General features: G+C 48.2%; 2 protein-coding genes across 2 annotated transcripts in view; one reads left to right on the forward strand and one right to left on the reverse strand.

Annotated features, from left to right (window-relative positions):
* Nucleotides 1-11141, reverse strand: part of SUSD6 (sushi domain containing 6) — a 94939-nt gene extending 83798 nt beyond the window's left edge. The window contains exons 1-4 of the mRNA XM_040068495.2: nucleotides 11066-11141; nucleotides 9196-9341; nucleotides 7937-8078; nucleotides 397-509 (exon numbers count right to left, since the gene is read on the reverse strand). The gene's annotated coding sequence lies outside the window, so the exon portion shown is untranslated. The remainder of the gene's footprint in view (nucleotides 1-396; nucleotides 510-7936; nucleotides 8079-9195; nucleotides 9342-11065) is intronic.
* On the forward strand, nucleotides 11098-15966 carry CCDC177 (coiled-coil domain containing 177). Its single transcript, XM_040068491.1, has one exon. It carries the CDS (start codon nucleotides 11098-11100, stop codon nucleotides 12994-12996), a length of 1899 nt encoding a protein of 632 aa, XP_039924425.1. The 3' UTR covers nucleotides 12997-15966.
* Nucleotides 15967-17286: the final 1320 nt, after the last annotated feature.

Genomic DNA, 17286 nt, shown 5'->3' on the forward strand with positions numbered 1-17286 from the left:
AATACACTCCTTTCTGGCAGAGACACCAATGGGATTTGGTCAGACTTATTAGCACAGGACTGGGGAAAAGGGCAGCCTGTACATAGGAGCAGTGAGACACACCACACCACATCTTGCCCAGTTTTTTTGGCAAACCTGCAGCAGCGGGATGGCAGTGAAAGCTGGGCTGGAGAGGATATGTTTATATAAAACATCTCTCATAGTGATGCAAATGCACACTGTTCTGCACAGCTTGACAGACCCCACAGGGAGAGTTGCTGCCCTCTGGATCCAGATCTGCCACTGGATTAATCAGATAAAAGAAACATATTTTTAATCCAGACTTAAAATTTGTATCTTGCCATTCAAACTGCCAAAAGCCTTTCACGACCTTGTGAAACAAATGGTACTTCTTACCCTCCTGCACACATCTTCCCATTCCTCCCCTTCCATGCTCGACTTCTGTAATAGGTTGATGATAGCTGGATTCCAGGCACCTACCAAAGCTTCTCTATCACTCTTGTCTGCAGCTGGACAGGAGAGAGAAAATATAACAAAGGGCTCATGGGTTGCAATAAGAACCAGGAGAGATCACTCATTAAATACCTTCATGGGCAAAACCAGGATAGAATTAGAGACATTAATTGAATTTATTAGTAAAAAAAATAGAGCAGGATAATAAGAAGTAAAATAAAACCTTTGAAACACCTTCCCTCCACCCCTCGCTCCTTTCTGAGCTCTACTTCCTCCCCCAGCAGTGCAGGAAGACAGGGGATGGGAGTTATGGTCAGTTCATCACCCATGGCACCTCACGCTGCTTAGGGAGAGGAGTCTTCCCCCTGTTCACTGTGGGTTGGTCCCACAGGAGACAGTTCTCCATGAACTTCTCCAACCTGAGTCCCTCCCACAGACAACAGTCCTGCTCAAACTGCTGCAGTGTGGGTCACTCTTCCATGGGGTGCAGTCCTTCAAGGACAGGCATTACCACCATTTCTAACTGCTGGTTATCCTTGATCAGAGGCACATCCAGCTGTGGAGCCACCAGGATTCGGCTCTGCTGGACATGGAGGAAGCTTCTAGCAGCTTCTCACAGAAGCCATCCCTGTACCCCTCCCCACTGCTACCAAAGCTTGGCCATGCAAACCCAATACAACTTTGAAAGTTATTGAACTCTGTTCAGGTGCCACATATCTAACATGACCCCAGTTTCAAGGTAACGTCACTTCTGAGAGAAGCCACTGATAAAATATGATTTCTGATGGTAGTGCTCAGCTAGGAAAAGTCTCATGACAATCTAAGCATTATCAGAAGAGAAAAAACCTAGTCTAAGAGATAATGTTACTTCAGGCTGTCACACAATCTATCCTTGGCCATGAGCCTTGGTAATGTTACCATCCTATGTGACCTCCTTCTCCCCAGCGCTCTGTGCCCCTGCAGACAAAAAGGGAGTGCTGTACTTGCTCCATGCCATTTGTTCTCTCATCCACATTGCTGCCCCGCCAGCAAACCAAAAGACTAAGACAGTTTCACTCTAAGGACAGGCTGCTACAGACACCCTGAGCTCCCATCTCAGTCATCAAAGACTTTTTAGCTGCAGAGGACTCTCTCACAAACCCTTTTTTCTCACAAAGAACTTACTGCTAAGATGCAGGAGAGCTACTCACATTTTTCTGCTTTCATCAAGCCCCCACATCCAGATTCCAGTGGGAACGCAGGTAGCTGGCAACACACCAGCTAAAAAAGAGATGCCTTTTTTTTCTTGGAGCTGCCAGCAGGCCTCATTCTAGCAAACAGCATCTGCCACTTGGGCATACATGACAGCCACATACACTCTTGGTCCTTTGCCTCCTTGCTGGTAACACCTCTGTGACCTATTCATTGACAACTTGTTTGAAATGGGATTTGTGCAGGAGTAAATCAGTTTTTAAGTGCTTTTGAAATCCTCACAGGCCACTAGCCTCCTGTAGATTATACCTCTCTTGTTTTGTTTTTGTTTTTTCCCCACTTCCTTCTGCACACATCTGGTCTGCTAGCCCTCACTTACACTTCCAGTATCATACACGGGAACCCACTCACATTTTTTGTGTTTAGCAGGGCATTATTCATTAATATTCAGAGTAGATGTAAATAGAGCAGCTCGTCTCTGAAAGACTATTAAAGCAACATGGGAAAAAAACAAGAATAAAAGAGAAATCTTGGCACACCATCCAGCTTTTTGCCTTGCTAGGGCACTTGAGTTCACAGTCTGCTGATGAAGAACAGGTAAGGCTAAACCGGCAATGAGCATCATCCTTGCCATGACATTTCCCTTCTTGGTGTACCATAAACATGCACTGCATTAAGAAATTTTTTCTTTCTGTGACTTGAAGTGCAGCATACAGTTGTGCAGCAGTCACCAGGGCTGTCATGGGAACCAGTAGACTCAGCTCACAACCTGGAGTTTATAGGGATTTGGGTCTTGAAGCTGCACTACATTTGTTCTATACATACAGGCCTGTACCAGAGAAGCTCAAAAAAAAAAAAAAAAATCATCTCCTGGAAACTACCCAGAGCTTTTCTCTCTGAGGGAAACAAATGAGGCCTTAATTAATTTTCTTTCAAATACAGCAAATTGACTTCTGCTCCAGTTGTGCTAGTTTCAAGCCACACAGCACAGTGGTATTCATTCCACTTCACTTGAGGGCTAAATGTTCAGAGCGAAAAAAAAAGGGAGTTTCCTGTAGGTCTTGCTATGGCTGAAGTCAACAAACCACCCTGGTTTTCACAGGAGCGGTTTCTTCAGAGTCTGCATTTCTGAGGGTGACTGTGACATGTCCCTGGGTTAGCACAGCAAAATGCAGGATATACATGAAAGGCACTGGCTGAGCAAATTGCCTGGTCCTTTGCATATTTTTAAAGGCCTGCCACATCCTGCCTCAAATTTCATTTTACAGGCTCAAAGATAGAAGCACTTTTAGTGCCCTGTCCTAAGGCAAGCTTACTGGTTCATTGACCATCCTAACTAGCCCTATTGTCTCAAACTGAATTTAATCTTTTTTAACACCAGAGTCTTTCCTGCAGGATTTCCCAACACAGGAATAACACACAATGTTCTGCACAGGGTCTCCTCAGTACCTTGCAAACCAATGGTGTACTCCCTTTCTATCAGAGACACTTTTCCCAATAAACCAGAAGATCACATTTGCCTTCTTAGCATTTGCTTCCTTTGGGTACAATCAGCACCTAAGCCATGCCCCAGAAATGGCAGTCAAATCCCAGCAGAACAATCTGCCTGGAAACAGTGCCACTGTACAGCAGCCATCCTGCACTATCTCCCTGTGGTGTTCTTCAGTGCCATGGATCTATACTAGGACCATCTCATGAATCTCATCCCTACACCGTGCTAAAAAGCATGAGAGTTAGAAGAAAAAAAAAAAAAAACTGTACAACAAAACCCAAATCACTGAGTACAGCCAGCGTGTTAGCTTAAGGAGAGAAACTGCAAGATCTGACCTATATACACATGTATAGGAAGCACCAATTCTACAAAACTGTTATGGTTAACTATCCATCCCACCCCCTTTAGTATGTTCAATGATACAGTAGCTGTATCACTGCTCATGTGTTACAGTAAAGAGGTAAAGGGGATCAAAGAGGATGAAGGACAAGACCTCCTTCACCATAAAATCCTGTAAGCATTTTAAGTTACCTTCCAACCATCTTAAAATCCTCCCACTGCCAAGTTTATCTAATTTATTTAATATATGGCTTCATTATCACATTGACTATGCAGTGCTTAGGGAAGGTGCTATTATTCCTCTTCACAGATGGAAGGGGGTGGTACAGATCCCATAGATACCAACTCATACCATTTGCTTAGTAAAAAGTGACAAGCAAAAAACTGAACCTGTTCCTGTCTAACACCCATTGTTCTCAACCCTTCCTTCCCAACAACTTCATGTTCCACGATTTCCCAAAAAGCAGTCCATTTTACTCTCAGCTTCTCTTCTGTCAACTCTGAAAATTAAATTAAGAAAGTCAGGCATCTCTTGACTAATTCTTCAAAATTAAGAGTAGCTGTAGAAGTCTTTCTATTACACGAGGAGGTTTTTGTTAAAGGACATTTGTTAACTTCTTGGATTCCCACCTGTTCCTTCCACATGATTTTGCATTGTTTGGCTACATACAGACTCTGTACACCTCAAGAAAGCAGCAAAACTTTTATTTTCTTTATATAAAAATAAGCCCTTTTCAAGCTGCATACTAGAACTACTGTCTGCTGAATTTGATATTTTCTGAGGCAGCATCTGGCATAAAAATTGATTGCAAATATGATCAGTTAGGAAGATTTTCTTCTAGCAGTCTTCCAGTTGGCTTTATTCCCAGAAATCAGCCCAATGGAAAAGAAAAATCTATTTGGCACTGTTGCAATTACTCATTCTTCAGGTAGAACAGTTTCCCCGCTTGGGGAGGTTTTGCTGACATGCGATTCAGATGATGGGTTCTGAACTGCACTGGAACAGGTATGGCCTCTGGTGTTCTGGACAGATGCTCTCTGATGCCTAAGGAATTCAGAATCCCAGCCCATGCTGTAGAAGAATAATAGAGGTTATCCTCTCCAAAGTCTAAGCATATAACTATAGGTATAACTCAAGGAATTTAAATGTAATCCTATCATTATGGGTAGATTAATTAATTAATTAAGCAGGATTATTCATAAGGGGCTTTGGCCAAAGTCATGGCAGCATTGGTAGCTCAGGTCTTTGTTAAACAGTGTTAAAACAGCAGGGACAACTCAAGGCCTGGGCTGCCTCCTGTGGACCTAATGTGGGAGAGTGATACAACTCTGCCCATGTGTGTTCACTTTGCCTCCATGAGTGGGATATTTGTCTTCCAGTTCTCCTGAATTCAAGAGCAGGCATCATGGGTTTAATACCTCCCTGCCTTTCTCCTCAGGCTGTAATAGCCACGAAGGCAGGCTGAGTGCACTGGCCCCATATACATCCTTTACACTCCATAAGCACGAGTGTATGGGCAGCAAAACAAGGGAAGATCCAGCTTCCAACTCCTGACCCGTCTCATGCTCCCTGCTGTGCATCACTCCCAGATGAGAGCAGAAGCAAACAGCAAATCTTTTCCTTCTGGCTGTGAGCTCCTTGGCACAGCATGATCAGGCAAGACCAAGTACAATCTAGGAATGGAAAAGTAGCTCATATTTAAATTGGAACATTAAATACTATATCCTAGAGTACTGTGTTCTGATGTGGCTTCCGATAGGCGAAGGAGTGATGTGAGATTTTGCAGTTCTAAAAATACCTAACTGATAAAATCCAAGCAGTGGTGAAGGTAAAAATCATACAAAAAGAGAAATAATCTTATCATTCAGCTAATAAACACCTCAGATTAGTTAAAACGAAAATAATTTAAAATCTTCAGCCTTAATCTGACAGTTTGTTCTGTTCGATTACACTTTGCATTTTACTTCCCTGGAAGAGCATCACTAGCAATGTCGCATTTCCCACTGTTCTTCAATAGCTTCATGTTGTGATTTCCAGGCCGTGCTAGAATAAATAGCACAGCTTGGAAACTGAAGCAGCATGCAAGACTGATCATTTGCTCAAAACCAATAGTTTTCAAGTAAATGAATGGCATGTTAATTGCATTTCAGCTTCAGCTTGAAAATGTAACCATGTAGCATTAGGATGTTGCCTTACTGTTGATTTTACATGCAATGGCACTTGCTTATCAGAGTCTGGGTCACTGCATTATTTGTATATGGATAATAGCTCTTGCATATGCATTCTGTAGGCCTGCATGGATCACTCCAGTGGTATGCACTGACCTCTCATAACAAAGACATCCTCATACTCTTTTCAGGTATTTGTTTACCCCATCTGAAGTTTGCTCTTTGACCTTGGGGCCAAATCCTCCTCGATTCACCATGTGCAAGGGCTTCATAACTCCCTCATGATCCATGAGTTCTCTAAAGAAGCCAAGTCTGATCAGAAGAACTGTGTGCATTAGGTTCAAGAGCCACATCTTAAGGTTTGGTTTCTGCCAATATATGCCAAAATTCTAATTGCTCTAGAAATAACCAGTGACAACAGAATATCTCGAAAACCAAATAAAATTTACCCTCACATCTATACTTGTTTCCATGGAAATAGGCAGTGACAAGGTTTTCCCCCTCATCTTCTCTGCCAGCTTACCACATAATCTTTTCAAACAGCCCTGGTAAATGACTAGGTTTACCCAAACACAAAACTACTGCAAACGTGCTGAACTTGCACGAAGCCAAATAGAGAGCTGTTCAGCATGACCCCAAGAACGCATCCATGCAGCAACACTGCTGCCAGTCCTCAATACAGAGAAAGACAACTCTTTGCAGATCCTTTCAGCCAGGGACCAACAAAATCTTTTCATTACTGAGGACTAACTGGTTTCAGTGAGACAGCAAACAGCACACGCCATGGTGTTTCCCAGCAAGATGAACACAAGTAACAACTCACCATCAGCACGCTGGCCTTAGACTCCGGCTTTATATTAGAGTGAAAGACACAGTATTTGCAATGCACGTCTGTCCCCAGTGGCTGCCAAACATTTTGCTTCTGGCAGTAGCCCTCTGCATCGCCCCCACCATATGTCACCATTCCCAGCTACCTCCTCACGCCCCTTCTCTTTGCTTCCCTGCTCTGTGCATCTGCCCCAGCCAGAAGTTCCATTTCCTTAGAGACTCTGATGAGGGTCAGCCACAGTTGACAACATTAGGCAAAGCCTCTGGGCTGTGAGCAGTGGGGACGGTGCCTCAGCTTTGGGCAGTTACTTTGAACTCTCTCAGGATGCTGTGCATTCACCACACCAGAACAGCCTGGCAGAGGCCACAGAGGAGGGAGGACTTGTCAAGTCCCCCCAGCAGGCAGTCTGTGGCAGCAGGAGGAAAGCAAATGCCCATCCTGCCACCCATGGAGGAAGGGAAAGGCAAGCTGTGCCAGGACTGCAGGCAGAGGAGAAGCACAGAGTGACAAAAACCAAAGGCAAAGCAAGGGAAACGTAAAAACTGAACCAAGACTGAAATCGCACAGAAGACTTTGGCTTGTGTCAGTTTGTTACACTGACATCGTGGTATACTGGGCTTTGGACCTTGGCGATCAGGCAATTCCAGTGTATAGTCAAAAGGGACTTTATGTTCAGCATTATCACATAGCAGGCTGTAAAATCACTCAGGTGGATGGCCTGCAGGACTGTAAACAGAGGATTATGGCATGTAACAAGTGGCTGTTCAGAGAGAAGGAACCAGGGATACCATGGTGATGGGGATCAGTAAAACATTAGACTGAGTGCCTCATTAAAGTTTTAAATTAGTGCTTAAACCATCCAGCTGGCAGAAGAAGGTTGTGCTGGAGAGGCTCTGGTGTGTCCTGGGAGAGGGGCAGGAGCTGCATCTGGGCAGGGACGGGACATATTTGGGCAAAAGCTTGGTGCCTGTGTCCCAGCTGCAGCTAGGAAAAGAAGGGCAATATGCCTGAGAGATACCAGAAAAACGGTGACACTTACTCTCCGCTCCCCAAGACTGTCACTTTCCCCTTATCTGCAGGGCTCAGGAAGGTGCAGGAATATTCTGCTGCAAATCCAGGAAGACTCTAAGCAAGAGGAAATAGGCTGAGAGCTGAAGTAGCTACACAGCAGGTCAGGGTCATCCCAACGACAGTATAAAAAGCCTGAGATAGAGTAGAAATTGCAAACTAGATGAAGACAGGATTCAACCTGGAAAACAAAGGCTATTTAGCAAGGAGGAAATAATTCACCGACTAACTGTCCTCTTGGCAGAAGAGAGAAAAGGCCTGGAAAGCCGAACTATATTGACTTAGGAGGGCTACAATATTAGAGAAGGGGACATAAAGAAATTAGCTAGAAGGGAGGAAGGCAACGCAGCAGCACCAGGAATGTGCACACAGCTACCCTACCAGGCAATACAGACCTGTGTGCTGGGCAGGAACCCACTGCTCAGTTCAGGGCTGTGGCTACCATGAGAGTCTGATACACTGGGAGAGACAGAAGGTGATAGCTCCTTTTGCAACTGTGGGGAATTGACTTGTGATGACAGTATGCGTTCCTTGTCTCTGCGGGGACATAGAAACAGTTTACAAACATTTGCAAGGTATACACCAAAGCAGGAGGGAGTACAAATTACTTAGAGAAGACAAAACAAAGAAAGGGAAAACCAAAGCTGAAAGTAACTCAAAAGCTTTTACCAATGAGCTACACTAGGTTGTGAAATAGCTCTCAGAAAGAGAGCAGAAAAGAACCCAGGTATGGGTAGTTTTAAAGTTGGATGGGAAGAAAGTAAATAATGCATGAGCAATGGAAGGCATATGGAAGAATTTGTTGAAGTGATACAAAAATTTCCACCCACTCTATCTGTAGTTCTGGTTTTCCACTGCCCTGCATCTCTTACTATCATTAGCAGTGATGCAAAACTGAAAAATGTTGATTAAAGCAGAACCTTATAGCACTGCTCCACCTGAGCACATAGATTTCTAGACATATCTAGCTAACAGAGAATTGGGCTTTATAATTGTGTCTGGGAAAATGACTCACTAGCAGCGATCCACTTAAACTCCTCCAATGATCTCCTCCTTCCCCATCCCAAATCTCCTTTAGTCTTGATGAGGTAGGGATATGACTCCGTGTTTGGACAGTGTGTGTTAATGTCTCCTAAAGTCACATCCAGCTCCTTCTAAAAATCTCCTGATAAATCCCTTTTTAATTGCATTTGGGAGACCACTTACAGGGCTCCCTAAGATCCACACGGAAACCTGAAAAGATCAAGGCCCAAATACAATCCCAACGAAGGCTGAAATAGCAACATGCCAAAAGCTGGGAGCAGTCTACACCTTACCTGGCATATACACTTACCAGCTTAATACTTCCCATGAGGAGGGAGCATGGCTATAGCTTGACAGCTACCGTGCTAAGCAAGTACTAATGGTTAGCCCCATCAGCCAGAAGGCTGGGCTCTTCATACGGCAGAGCTGCTCCCTGGCCTGAGGATTCTTCACATGACTAATAACCAAGCTTTATAACTGTCCTCTGCAGACTATCATGATGATGAATGAATGAGATCAGACTAGTCAATATGGCTTATTGGTGGAGTTTGCTCACTTGCTCTGGATGCATCATTACCCTGTGCATTCATCAGCACAGTCTTTGCCTGTAAAATATGAAATGACAACCAACCTGCAGCTTCTCAGCTTTCTGCTAAGAACTCCCAAGCCTTTTTGGGCCCTTCTTTTGCTCTGTATCCTTGTCCTGGGCCATTCTGGAAAAGTTGGTCGGTGAGTATCATATCCTTCCTTATTAAAGCAAAGCATATTAAGGCATACCTGTAGAAGTTAAATGAGAAATTGCTGAAAAACATCAACTTCATAACACACTAATGGTGCATTTACTACTCCCGTCCTCTGCCTGAGAAAATCAGAGTTGCTCCACTAAGTGGCACAGATGCTCTGCAGCTCCACAAGCAGCAGTGATCCTCTTTTGGCTGAATGGTATTTCCAGAGCAAAGGATTTCTCAACTCCACTGAGGCTGTTGAGCCCAGGATTCCTGTAGAAACCAGCGATATTTCAAGGTAACTGCAAGCACCATATTCAAAGTGGGTACTCAAAAAGGTGTACCGTATTGCCTGATGCATCCTTGCATCAAGCAACAGCTTACTTACACTAGCACAAAAGGGAATCGGGTTTCATGGTTGGAAACTGCTCTGAAATGAAATCTGAGAGCTTCACCATTGCTTTCTTTCAGCTCTGGCGTGAATTCCCTAGGTGACCCAAGGCAGGCACCTTCATCTCCCTGGGGCTCGGTTTGCCATCTGTAAAACTGGGTTAGCATGTCTTGTGCCTTCTTACACCCCTTTTATCCTCGTCCGTATTAACGGTAAATACAGGCGGGCTCGTTTGTGTGCAGGAACAGGGCAAAACAGGGGGCACGACCCTGAAAGTGCCGCTCATTTAGGGAAGGTCTTCAGGGAAAGACGTGAGCTCGGAGGGGCGGGTGCAGGGCAGGACACACGGATGAAGGGATGCGCACACAAGGAGTGCGGACGCCTGCAGGGAAGGGCACTCTCCTGGCGGCCCGGGCGCTCACCAGCCGCCCGAGCCAGCGCCGGGCCCGGCCCCTCGCGGCGGGGAGGCGGGGGCGGGTCCCCGCCCGGCCGCAGCGCTGCCCCCGGCCCGGCCCGGCGCCGCGGCGGGGCTGCGGGGCGGGCTCCCCCGCGCCCGCCTCCGCCCGCCCCCCCGCGCGGGGGCTGCAGCGGGCAGCGCGGGGCGCCGCAGCCTGCGGGCGGCCGCCGTGCCCGCAGGTGGGGGCGCCGCGCGGGGCCCGCGGTGCCATGGAGGAGCCGCCGCCCGCCTGATCCCCGAGGCCGCCGGCACCGAGACAAAAGAGCGGGGCTGCGGCCGCGCCCGCCCGGTGAGTGCCGCGGGGGACCGGGGCGGGCGGGGGACTCCGGCTTGCGCCGCGGGCGGCGGCCCGGGAGTAGGTCTCGATCCCGCTGCCAGCCCTGCCTGACACCTCCGAGCACCCCTTCCTCCGTTCGCCCATTTATGCACGCACACCCTTGTCCGCCGCTCCTCCAAGCCCAGAGCACCTAAAGCATCCTCTTTCATAGCCCGGCCACCTTCAGCCCAGACTGCCCTCCCGACCCAGACGCGCGCCGTGCGCCCCCAGCATCCCCGTTCCTTGCCGAACGATTCTGCGCCCACTGCCCAAACCTGCCGGAGGACTCTGAACGCCCCCCTCGTCACCCCGAACACCCCCGTCACCCCAAACGCCCCCGCACGCACCGCAGGGCAGAAGCCGCGAGTCCTAAAGACATCCCCGCCACGCCCCTGTGCCCGACCGCCCAAACGCGGCTCCCCGCCCCGGGCACCACCAGCCCGGGGACCTGCCCCTTCGCGCCCCGGACCTGCCGCAACCTGCCCCGTTCCCGCGCAAACACAGCCCGGCCCAGGCATCCCCGGCGCACAGCCCGCCGCCCTCTCCCAGCCGCTCCTCGCCCCTGCCCGGGGACACAAAGGGGGTCTGTGCGCCCGCTGCCCGCCCGCTCACCCGCCGCCGCTCTCTGCCCCGCAGGCCGAGCCATGGTGGAGCCGCCGGCCGAGCCTCCCCCGCAGCCCTGCCCGGCGCCCGGGGGGGCAGCGGGGGGAGAGCCGGCCCGTCCTGGAGAGCAGTCGCCGCTGCTGCACCTGGACCTGTACAACTTCGACTGCGCGGCGGCGGAGGGCAGCCGGTACGTGCTGACCAGCCCGCGGTCGCTGGAGGCCTGCGCCCGCTGCGCCGTGCGGCCCGTGGAGCTGCTGCCGCGGGCGCTGGGGGACCTGCTGAGAGAGGCGCCCGGGCGCTCCATGCGGGTCGCCGCCGGCCTCTACGAGGCCTACGAGCGGGAGCGCCGCCGCAAGCTGCAGCAGTGCCGGGAGGAGCGGGAGAGGATTATCCGTGAGGAGAAGAGGCGGATCCTCGCGCCCCTCGGCAGCCTGCCGCCTTCGCCCGCCGCCCGCGTCTCCTCCCGGGCTGCGGCCGCGGCTGCCGGCGGGCCCCGGGCCCGTGGCGGGGGGAAGGCCAGGGCCTCGAGGGGTGCCAAGGGCAAGAGTCACTCGCTGGACTCGCTGCAGAAGCGCCGCGAGGGTAGCTGGGGCAAGACCTCCTCTGAGTCGGGCGCTTCGTCGTCCTACAGCGGGGAGAGCCTGCGGGAGCGCGGGGGCAAGGTGTGCGGCCGGGGTCGGGGGGTAGCCACCGCCAATGGGACTCTTCTGGGGCGCAGCTTCAGCCTGGGCGACCTCAGCCACTCACCACAGACTGCCCAGAAAGTCGAGAGGATCGTCAGGGAGGTAAAGAGGAAGAAGGGTGTCTCAGAGGTGCCGGAGAGAGACAAGAAGATCGCGGCGCTAATGATCGCCAAGCACCAGGAGGCCAACCTCCTGCGGGAGCAGCGGCAGGCGGCCCACCTGCAGTGGGACAGTCAGCGGCGCCTGGCTGAGCAGCGGAAGGAGCAGGAGGAGAAGGAGAAACAGAGGGCCCTCCTGCAGGGTCAGCGGATGTGGGAGAGCCAGGTGGAGAAGCGGCGAGGGAGACTGAACCAGGAGCAGGAGGAAGCCGCCCTGATGAAGCAGAGGCAGCTCCTGGTGTGCGAGGAGAAGTGGCGGGAGCAAGCGGAGAAGCAGGAGCGGTTGCGGAGGGAGAGGCTGGAGAGGGCTATCAAGGAGGACAAGCAGAAGAAGCTCCATCAAGAGCTCAACCTGAAGGCGAAGGAAGAGGTCAAGAAGGAGCACCAGGAGCGAGAAGAGCAGCTCCTGCAAGAGAAGATGTCCACAGCTGCACAGAAGAGGCTGAAGAAGGAGGTGCAGCTGCAGAAGGAAAAGAGACTGTTCAACCAAGCAGAGAAGCTGAAGCATGAGGCCTTGCTCAAGGAACTGGCCAAGCAGGAGGCAGAAGAGAAGGAAATGCTGAAGGCATCCCTGAAGATGAGTTTGACAAAGGCTCAGGAGAATTACGAGCAGCTTGTGGAGAAGAGGAACCAGGAGCTGAGGGAGAAGGCCAGGCGTGAGGACATGCAGATCCAGAGAGCTAAACTGGCAGCAGAGAAGAAGGAAAGAGAGCAGAGGGAGCACTTGGAAGCACTGGCTAGAGAGAGAGAGAGAAAGCTCCAGCATGCTGCACAGGTGGTTGAAGAGGCTGTCCAAGAAAAAGCCCGCAAAGTGGTCTTGAGCCGTCTGGAAAAGGAAAAGGTGCAGAAGATGAACAAGCAAAAGGTGGAAGAGTATGAGGACTTAAGGCGCAGGGAAATTCTCCTCTCTATAGAGAGGAAGCTGGAGAGAAGTGAACAGATCTTCAAGGAGAAGAAGACTGTCTTAGAAAATGCCAGGTCTGTTGCTCGAGCATCCTTCCATGTCCGGGAAAGGGTGCGAGAGGAGACGAATGTGCGCACCTTTGACAAGATGGCCTTCGAAGCAGAACTGCACGCTCACCTTAGTAAGAAATGAAAGATCTTGTCATGGATAAGTGAGGATGCACCACTGGTTGTCCATCATAATGTGACAGAAAGCTCCTTGTCATGAGCATTTAAAAAACAGCAAAAACCAACATCCACCCTAATTTCGTATTTTGGGAGAGCAGGGTACCGCACAAAAATGTGGCAGCTATTTTGCATACTGTTTTAAATACATTTTTCTTTATGGGTGTGTTTTAAAGACAGACCTCAGTCATCTTTACAGAGAGGAAGCAAGTTTTTGTGTCCTCCACCCCACAAGCACATGCATTTTTTCAAAGAGGGCTGCAAAATCTGCTTGAAGCCTCTGACTTACTGATTGATTGTTTACACCAGAGATGACTACAGCTGCACTCCCCAGCTCGAAGTGCAAACAGAGGTTGCTGAATACTAGAGTCTGCTGAATGGGAACCAAAACCGCCCAAGCTGATTCTGCCTGGAGTGATGGGCAGTTTAGTTTAAGTTATGGGATTTTCAAAGCTGCTGCACTCCCATGCTGAAGGTGAGAAAGGCTGGAGTACAAAATGCTATACACCCTGTGTGCCCCTTGGCTGCTGCTAGTACCAAGCTAGGGGAAGCACAGATCAAGGCCATGTAAGTAGACATCACGATCAGAGCTGGACAGAAGCTGTCTGAAAGTGCTCACAAACACAATTTTATTTTTGCTGTTTGTAGCTATTACCCCTCCCAGGTATCCTCACCTTTCCTTCTTTCCAAGTTTTTCGTACAAACATCTGTAGAATTCCTCCTTTTCTTTTGGAGGAGGGAGAAGGGAAGAGAAATTTGTGGACAGTCCACAAACTGAAGAGCACCCACACAAGCCACTTCTTCATTAAGATATAAAAATGAATGAACCTGTGTAATCTGGACTTTGGGGGAAATACGGAGGTCACTTGTAAATGAAAATCACCATCCTCAGTAATTCTTGAAACTCAAGGCAACCCTCAGCCACCTTATCCAATTTGCCCTATCTTGGAGCAGGAGGTTGGACCAAACGTTTTCCAGAGTTCCCTTCCAACCTTATAGTTCTCATGAGCTGCATACAGTGAGATGTTCATCCAGCTCTTATCATCGTCTGCTGAGCAGGGCGGCATTTCTCTGCCACTGGTGCTAAGAGTTGTATTCTTACATAGAGCACAAGAAAGAGTAGATGCACAAAATAAGGTACATTACAGATTCTCTTAGATGAGGATCATGTCTTTTTTATAAGAGTTAACTTGATGCTGTTTAGAGGGAACTGAGTCCTTCTGCAATTAAATACAGCAGAAATGTGAAAAGCCTACCTGTGCCCTGTGCATAGCATTCAAGTACAGCAGTGTTCCGCTCCAGGTTTCCACATTTACTCTTTGTTGAGTTGGAGTTGCAAGCACACATCCAAAGCAGGCACTTTGGTTTTTTCCTGGCTCCGGGCAGCATCAGCTCTCTGTTCCACCTCTGTGATGCCGTATTGCTCTGGTGATAGCAGTCAGACCTGGAGCATGGAGGAGAAGCAGCAAGAAAAGCCAGGATCTTGTTTCTCTGCGGATGTCTCTGACGTACAGCGCAGTAGAAGAGACAGCCAGGAGAGGGTTGACATATGGCACAGACATGCAGTCTCACATGCATAGATTGCTTACCAGAATTTCCCAGGAGGTAACAGCAGGTCAGAACTCTCCTAGAAGGCTTTAAAGACGGTGTTAAATGAACATTAACAATAGACCAAATAGACCTTGGTGCCCTGCAAGGCTAGAGACATTATTCAATCAGTGTTGGAAATGAAGAAGTAGGGGGGGGGGGGCGGGTTTGTTATTTTTATAGAATTTGCTCTTCTTTGAACATGGTACAAATGGTGGTGTTAAGGGCAGGCAGCATGAAAGTAGGAATTAGGGCACCTGAGCAATGTTTGTTCTGTCAGTCATTGGCTCACTGTAATGCCAGGCAAGTCCTCAGAGGCTGGACTTGCTCCTCTTGATATAAATGGAAGCAGAGTTGGGCTCTTGGGATTGCTGGTACTCACAAGAAGGGGTATGACTCAGCTTGGCAAAGCGATTCAAAGGCTTTGGACAAATGTTGCTTATAAAGCACAAAGTAATATTTATTTATGTATGTATTTATTTATTGATTTGAGTGGTTATTAAAGTAAAACATCCCTTGGTGAAAAACATTAACACCCAAATCTTGTAGCTGTGGAAAGAACAGCTGCATTACTGTTTCCAGCACGGAGGCTGTCCCCTCACCCTTGTCCTCAAAGCAGCAATTAGAACAGTGAAACGGATCCTGCTGTAACACTGGACAAGGTCCTTGAAAAAAACAGACTTCTCTACGTGTTGTCCATGCCACAGTGATCTGTGTGTGCCCTTGTAGCTGCAAAGACCTAGAAAAGAAATGGCCAGTGGCCCAAATCCAGCCAGTGCAAAACTGCCCTTGCTCCCTGACAGCGCTAGAGTTGGGATAAAGCCTGCAGTGACTCCAGCATAGCCAATGTTTCACCTGATTTGTAGCCTTTGGGGCTGCAGAAAAAGCCTGCCACCATGGATATGAGGGGTTTTGCTTCCTGTGTCGTTGCACTGTGGTTGAAATTCACTGCTTGGTTCATTCAGCAGAGGGACAATGGAGAGAGCTGGGAAACAGTGAAAAGAAGGCAAATGGTGGTGGGTGAATGGGCAGGCAGCCTATAACTGGAGCGGCACGTTTTCCCTAAAGCTCTACTGCAATCTACTGGAAGACTGTCCAAACCTCCTTCTGACAAGGGCATTACCAGACAGAGAACATGCCCAGGAGACATGTCTTGGCCACTGACTGTAATTACACCTGGAGTCCATCTCTTGCTGCTGACTGAGTTTGACACCTTGGGGCTACAGCTGAACTAATCAACACAAACCTACATGATGGTAATTGGATTGGCAAACTAGTGTTCCTATACTGTGCAGTGTACAGTTCAAGTTTTGAATGTCCAATCTGAGAAAAAATATTTTTTTCAAAAGACGTTAATCTGTGTATGGATATTTTTTTAATTCTGTAGTGGTTTAAGTCCAAAGTCCATGAAATTCAGTGGAATTTATGAGTCTAAAATTACAGCATAGAAAATTTAAGTCAGCAGTTTGGGTGGAGGCATGAGAGGTATTTCTTGAGTCTGCTTATGCTTCTGTTTATTTGAGAAGGAATTCTGCTGGATTTCTGTAAGAACAGAAATTAAACCGTGGGTCACATAAAAAGTATGGCCCTTTTAGATGGGGCCTATTTGGTGTTTTTGCTATTGAGCTGCAGGTTAGGGAGAACTAAAAAACCAATCACATGGAGGAGAAGCACTGACTAAGGAGCAGTTTCTTTTGGCTGGGCTCTGGAGGAATTTTGGAACACAATGGAACACATTTTGTATGTTCAGAAACTTGTTTATGTGGATTGTCTAGTTTTTAATGGTATCTGCTGAAACGAGCCCTTCAGTGCTGGAGAGAGTGCCAACTATCTTACCTGTGTGCTTCCTCTTCACCCAAAATTCATCACTAAAACACATTCTCTCTGTCAAGATTGAATTTGGCAGATACATCTAAAAGCTATCAGGAGGAGCAGCTGCACCACCCCTAGTTAATATTTTACAAGGTAAATTTTAAGCCAGTTTATACTAAGTTCTTTCACCACATAAATAAGAGGGATGTGAGGATTAGATTTCTCGCTTTGGTTACCGACTGTTTTCCTCTTAGGATTCTTGTGGTGCTCCAAACCCATTCTGTGTTAAAATTTCTCCCAGTGCCAGGGGAATTCTGTTCGCTAAACAAATGCTGAATATGCAGTGCTCACATGTTTGAGAGGGGACTTAGTTTGATTTACATCTTTATTAAGCCAAGGCTGAACTGGGAGGCATGGGAAACAGAATTTGCAATACACAGTCAAGCTTATAGTTTCCTACCTGAGGATGGCTTCTCGTTGCTGCAGTTGTTGCATCGAAGAAAGATTTGCTTTAAGCTGTGGGTGTTCTTCTGCTGGTAAGGACAAAAATGTGGTAGTTGAGATGCCATTTTGAACATGGTTTTTTGTTTTGTTTTGTTTGGGCTTTTTTTGTTTGTTTTGTTAGGGTTTTGTTTTAAAGAAGATGCAGGGAGATGTAAGGATGAGATACAAAGCTAGTTAGATGTGGCACATTATGGATGGTAACTGTGTCTTCACACATAGTTCTGCTCTGTGGACCTGGGACTGTGCTGTTGTTTAGCAGAGCAGCCACTACATCCAGGAGAGCAGAGGTGCTCTGGGAGGTGCTCTGTGATCTGTTCTCAGATCACACAGGCTCCCTTTAAAGCAATCAAATGTA

This window comes from Hirundo rustica, chromosome 6, assembly GCF_015227805.2.
Source record: "Hirundo rustica isolate bHirRus1 chromosome 6, bHirRus1.pri.v3, whole genome shotgun sequence".
NCBI classification, from domain to species: domain Eukaryota; kingdom Metazoa; phylum Chordata; class Aves; order Passeriformes; family Hirundinidae; genus Hirundo; species Hirundo rustica.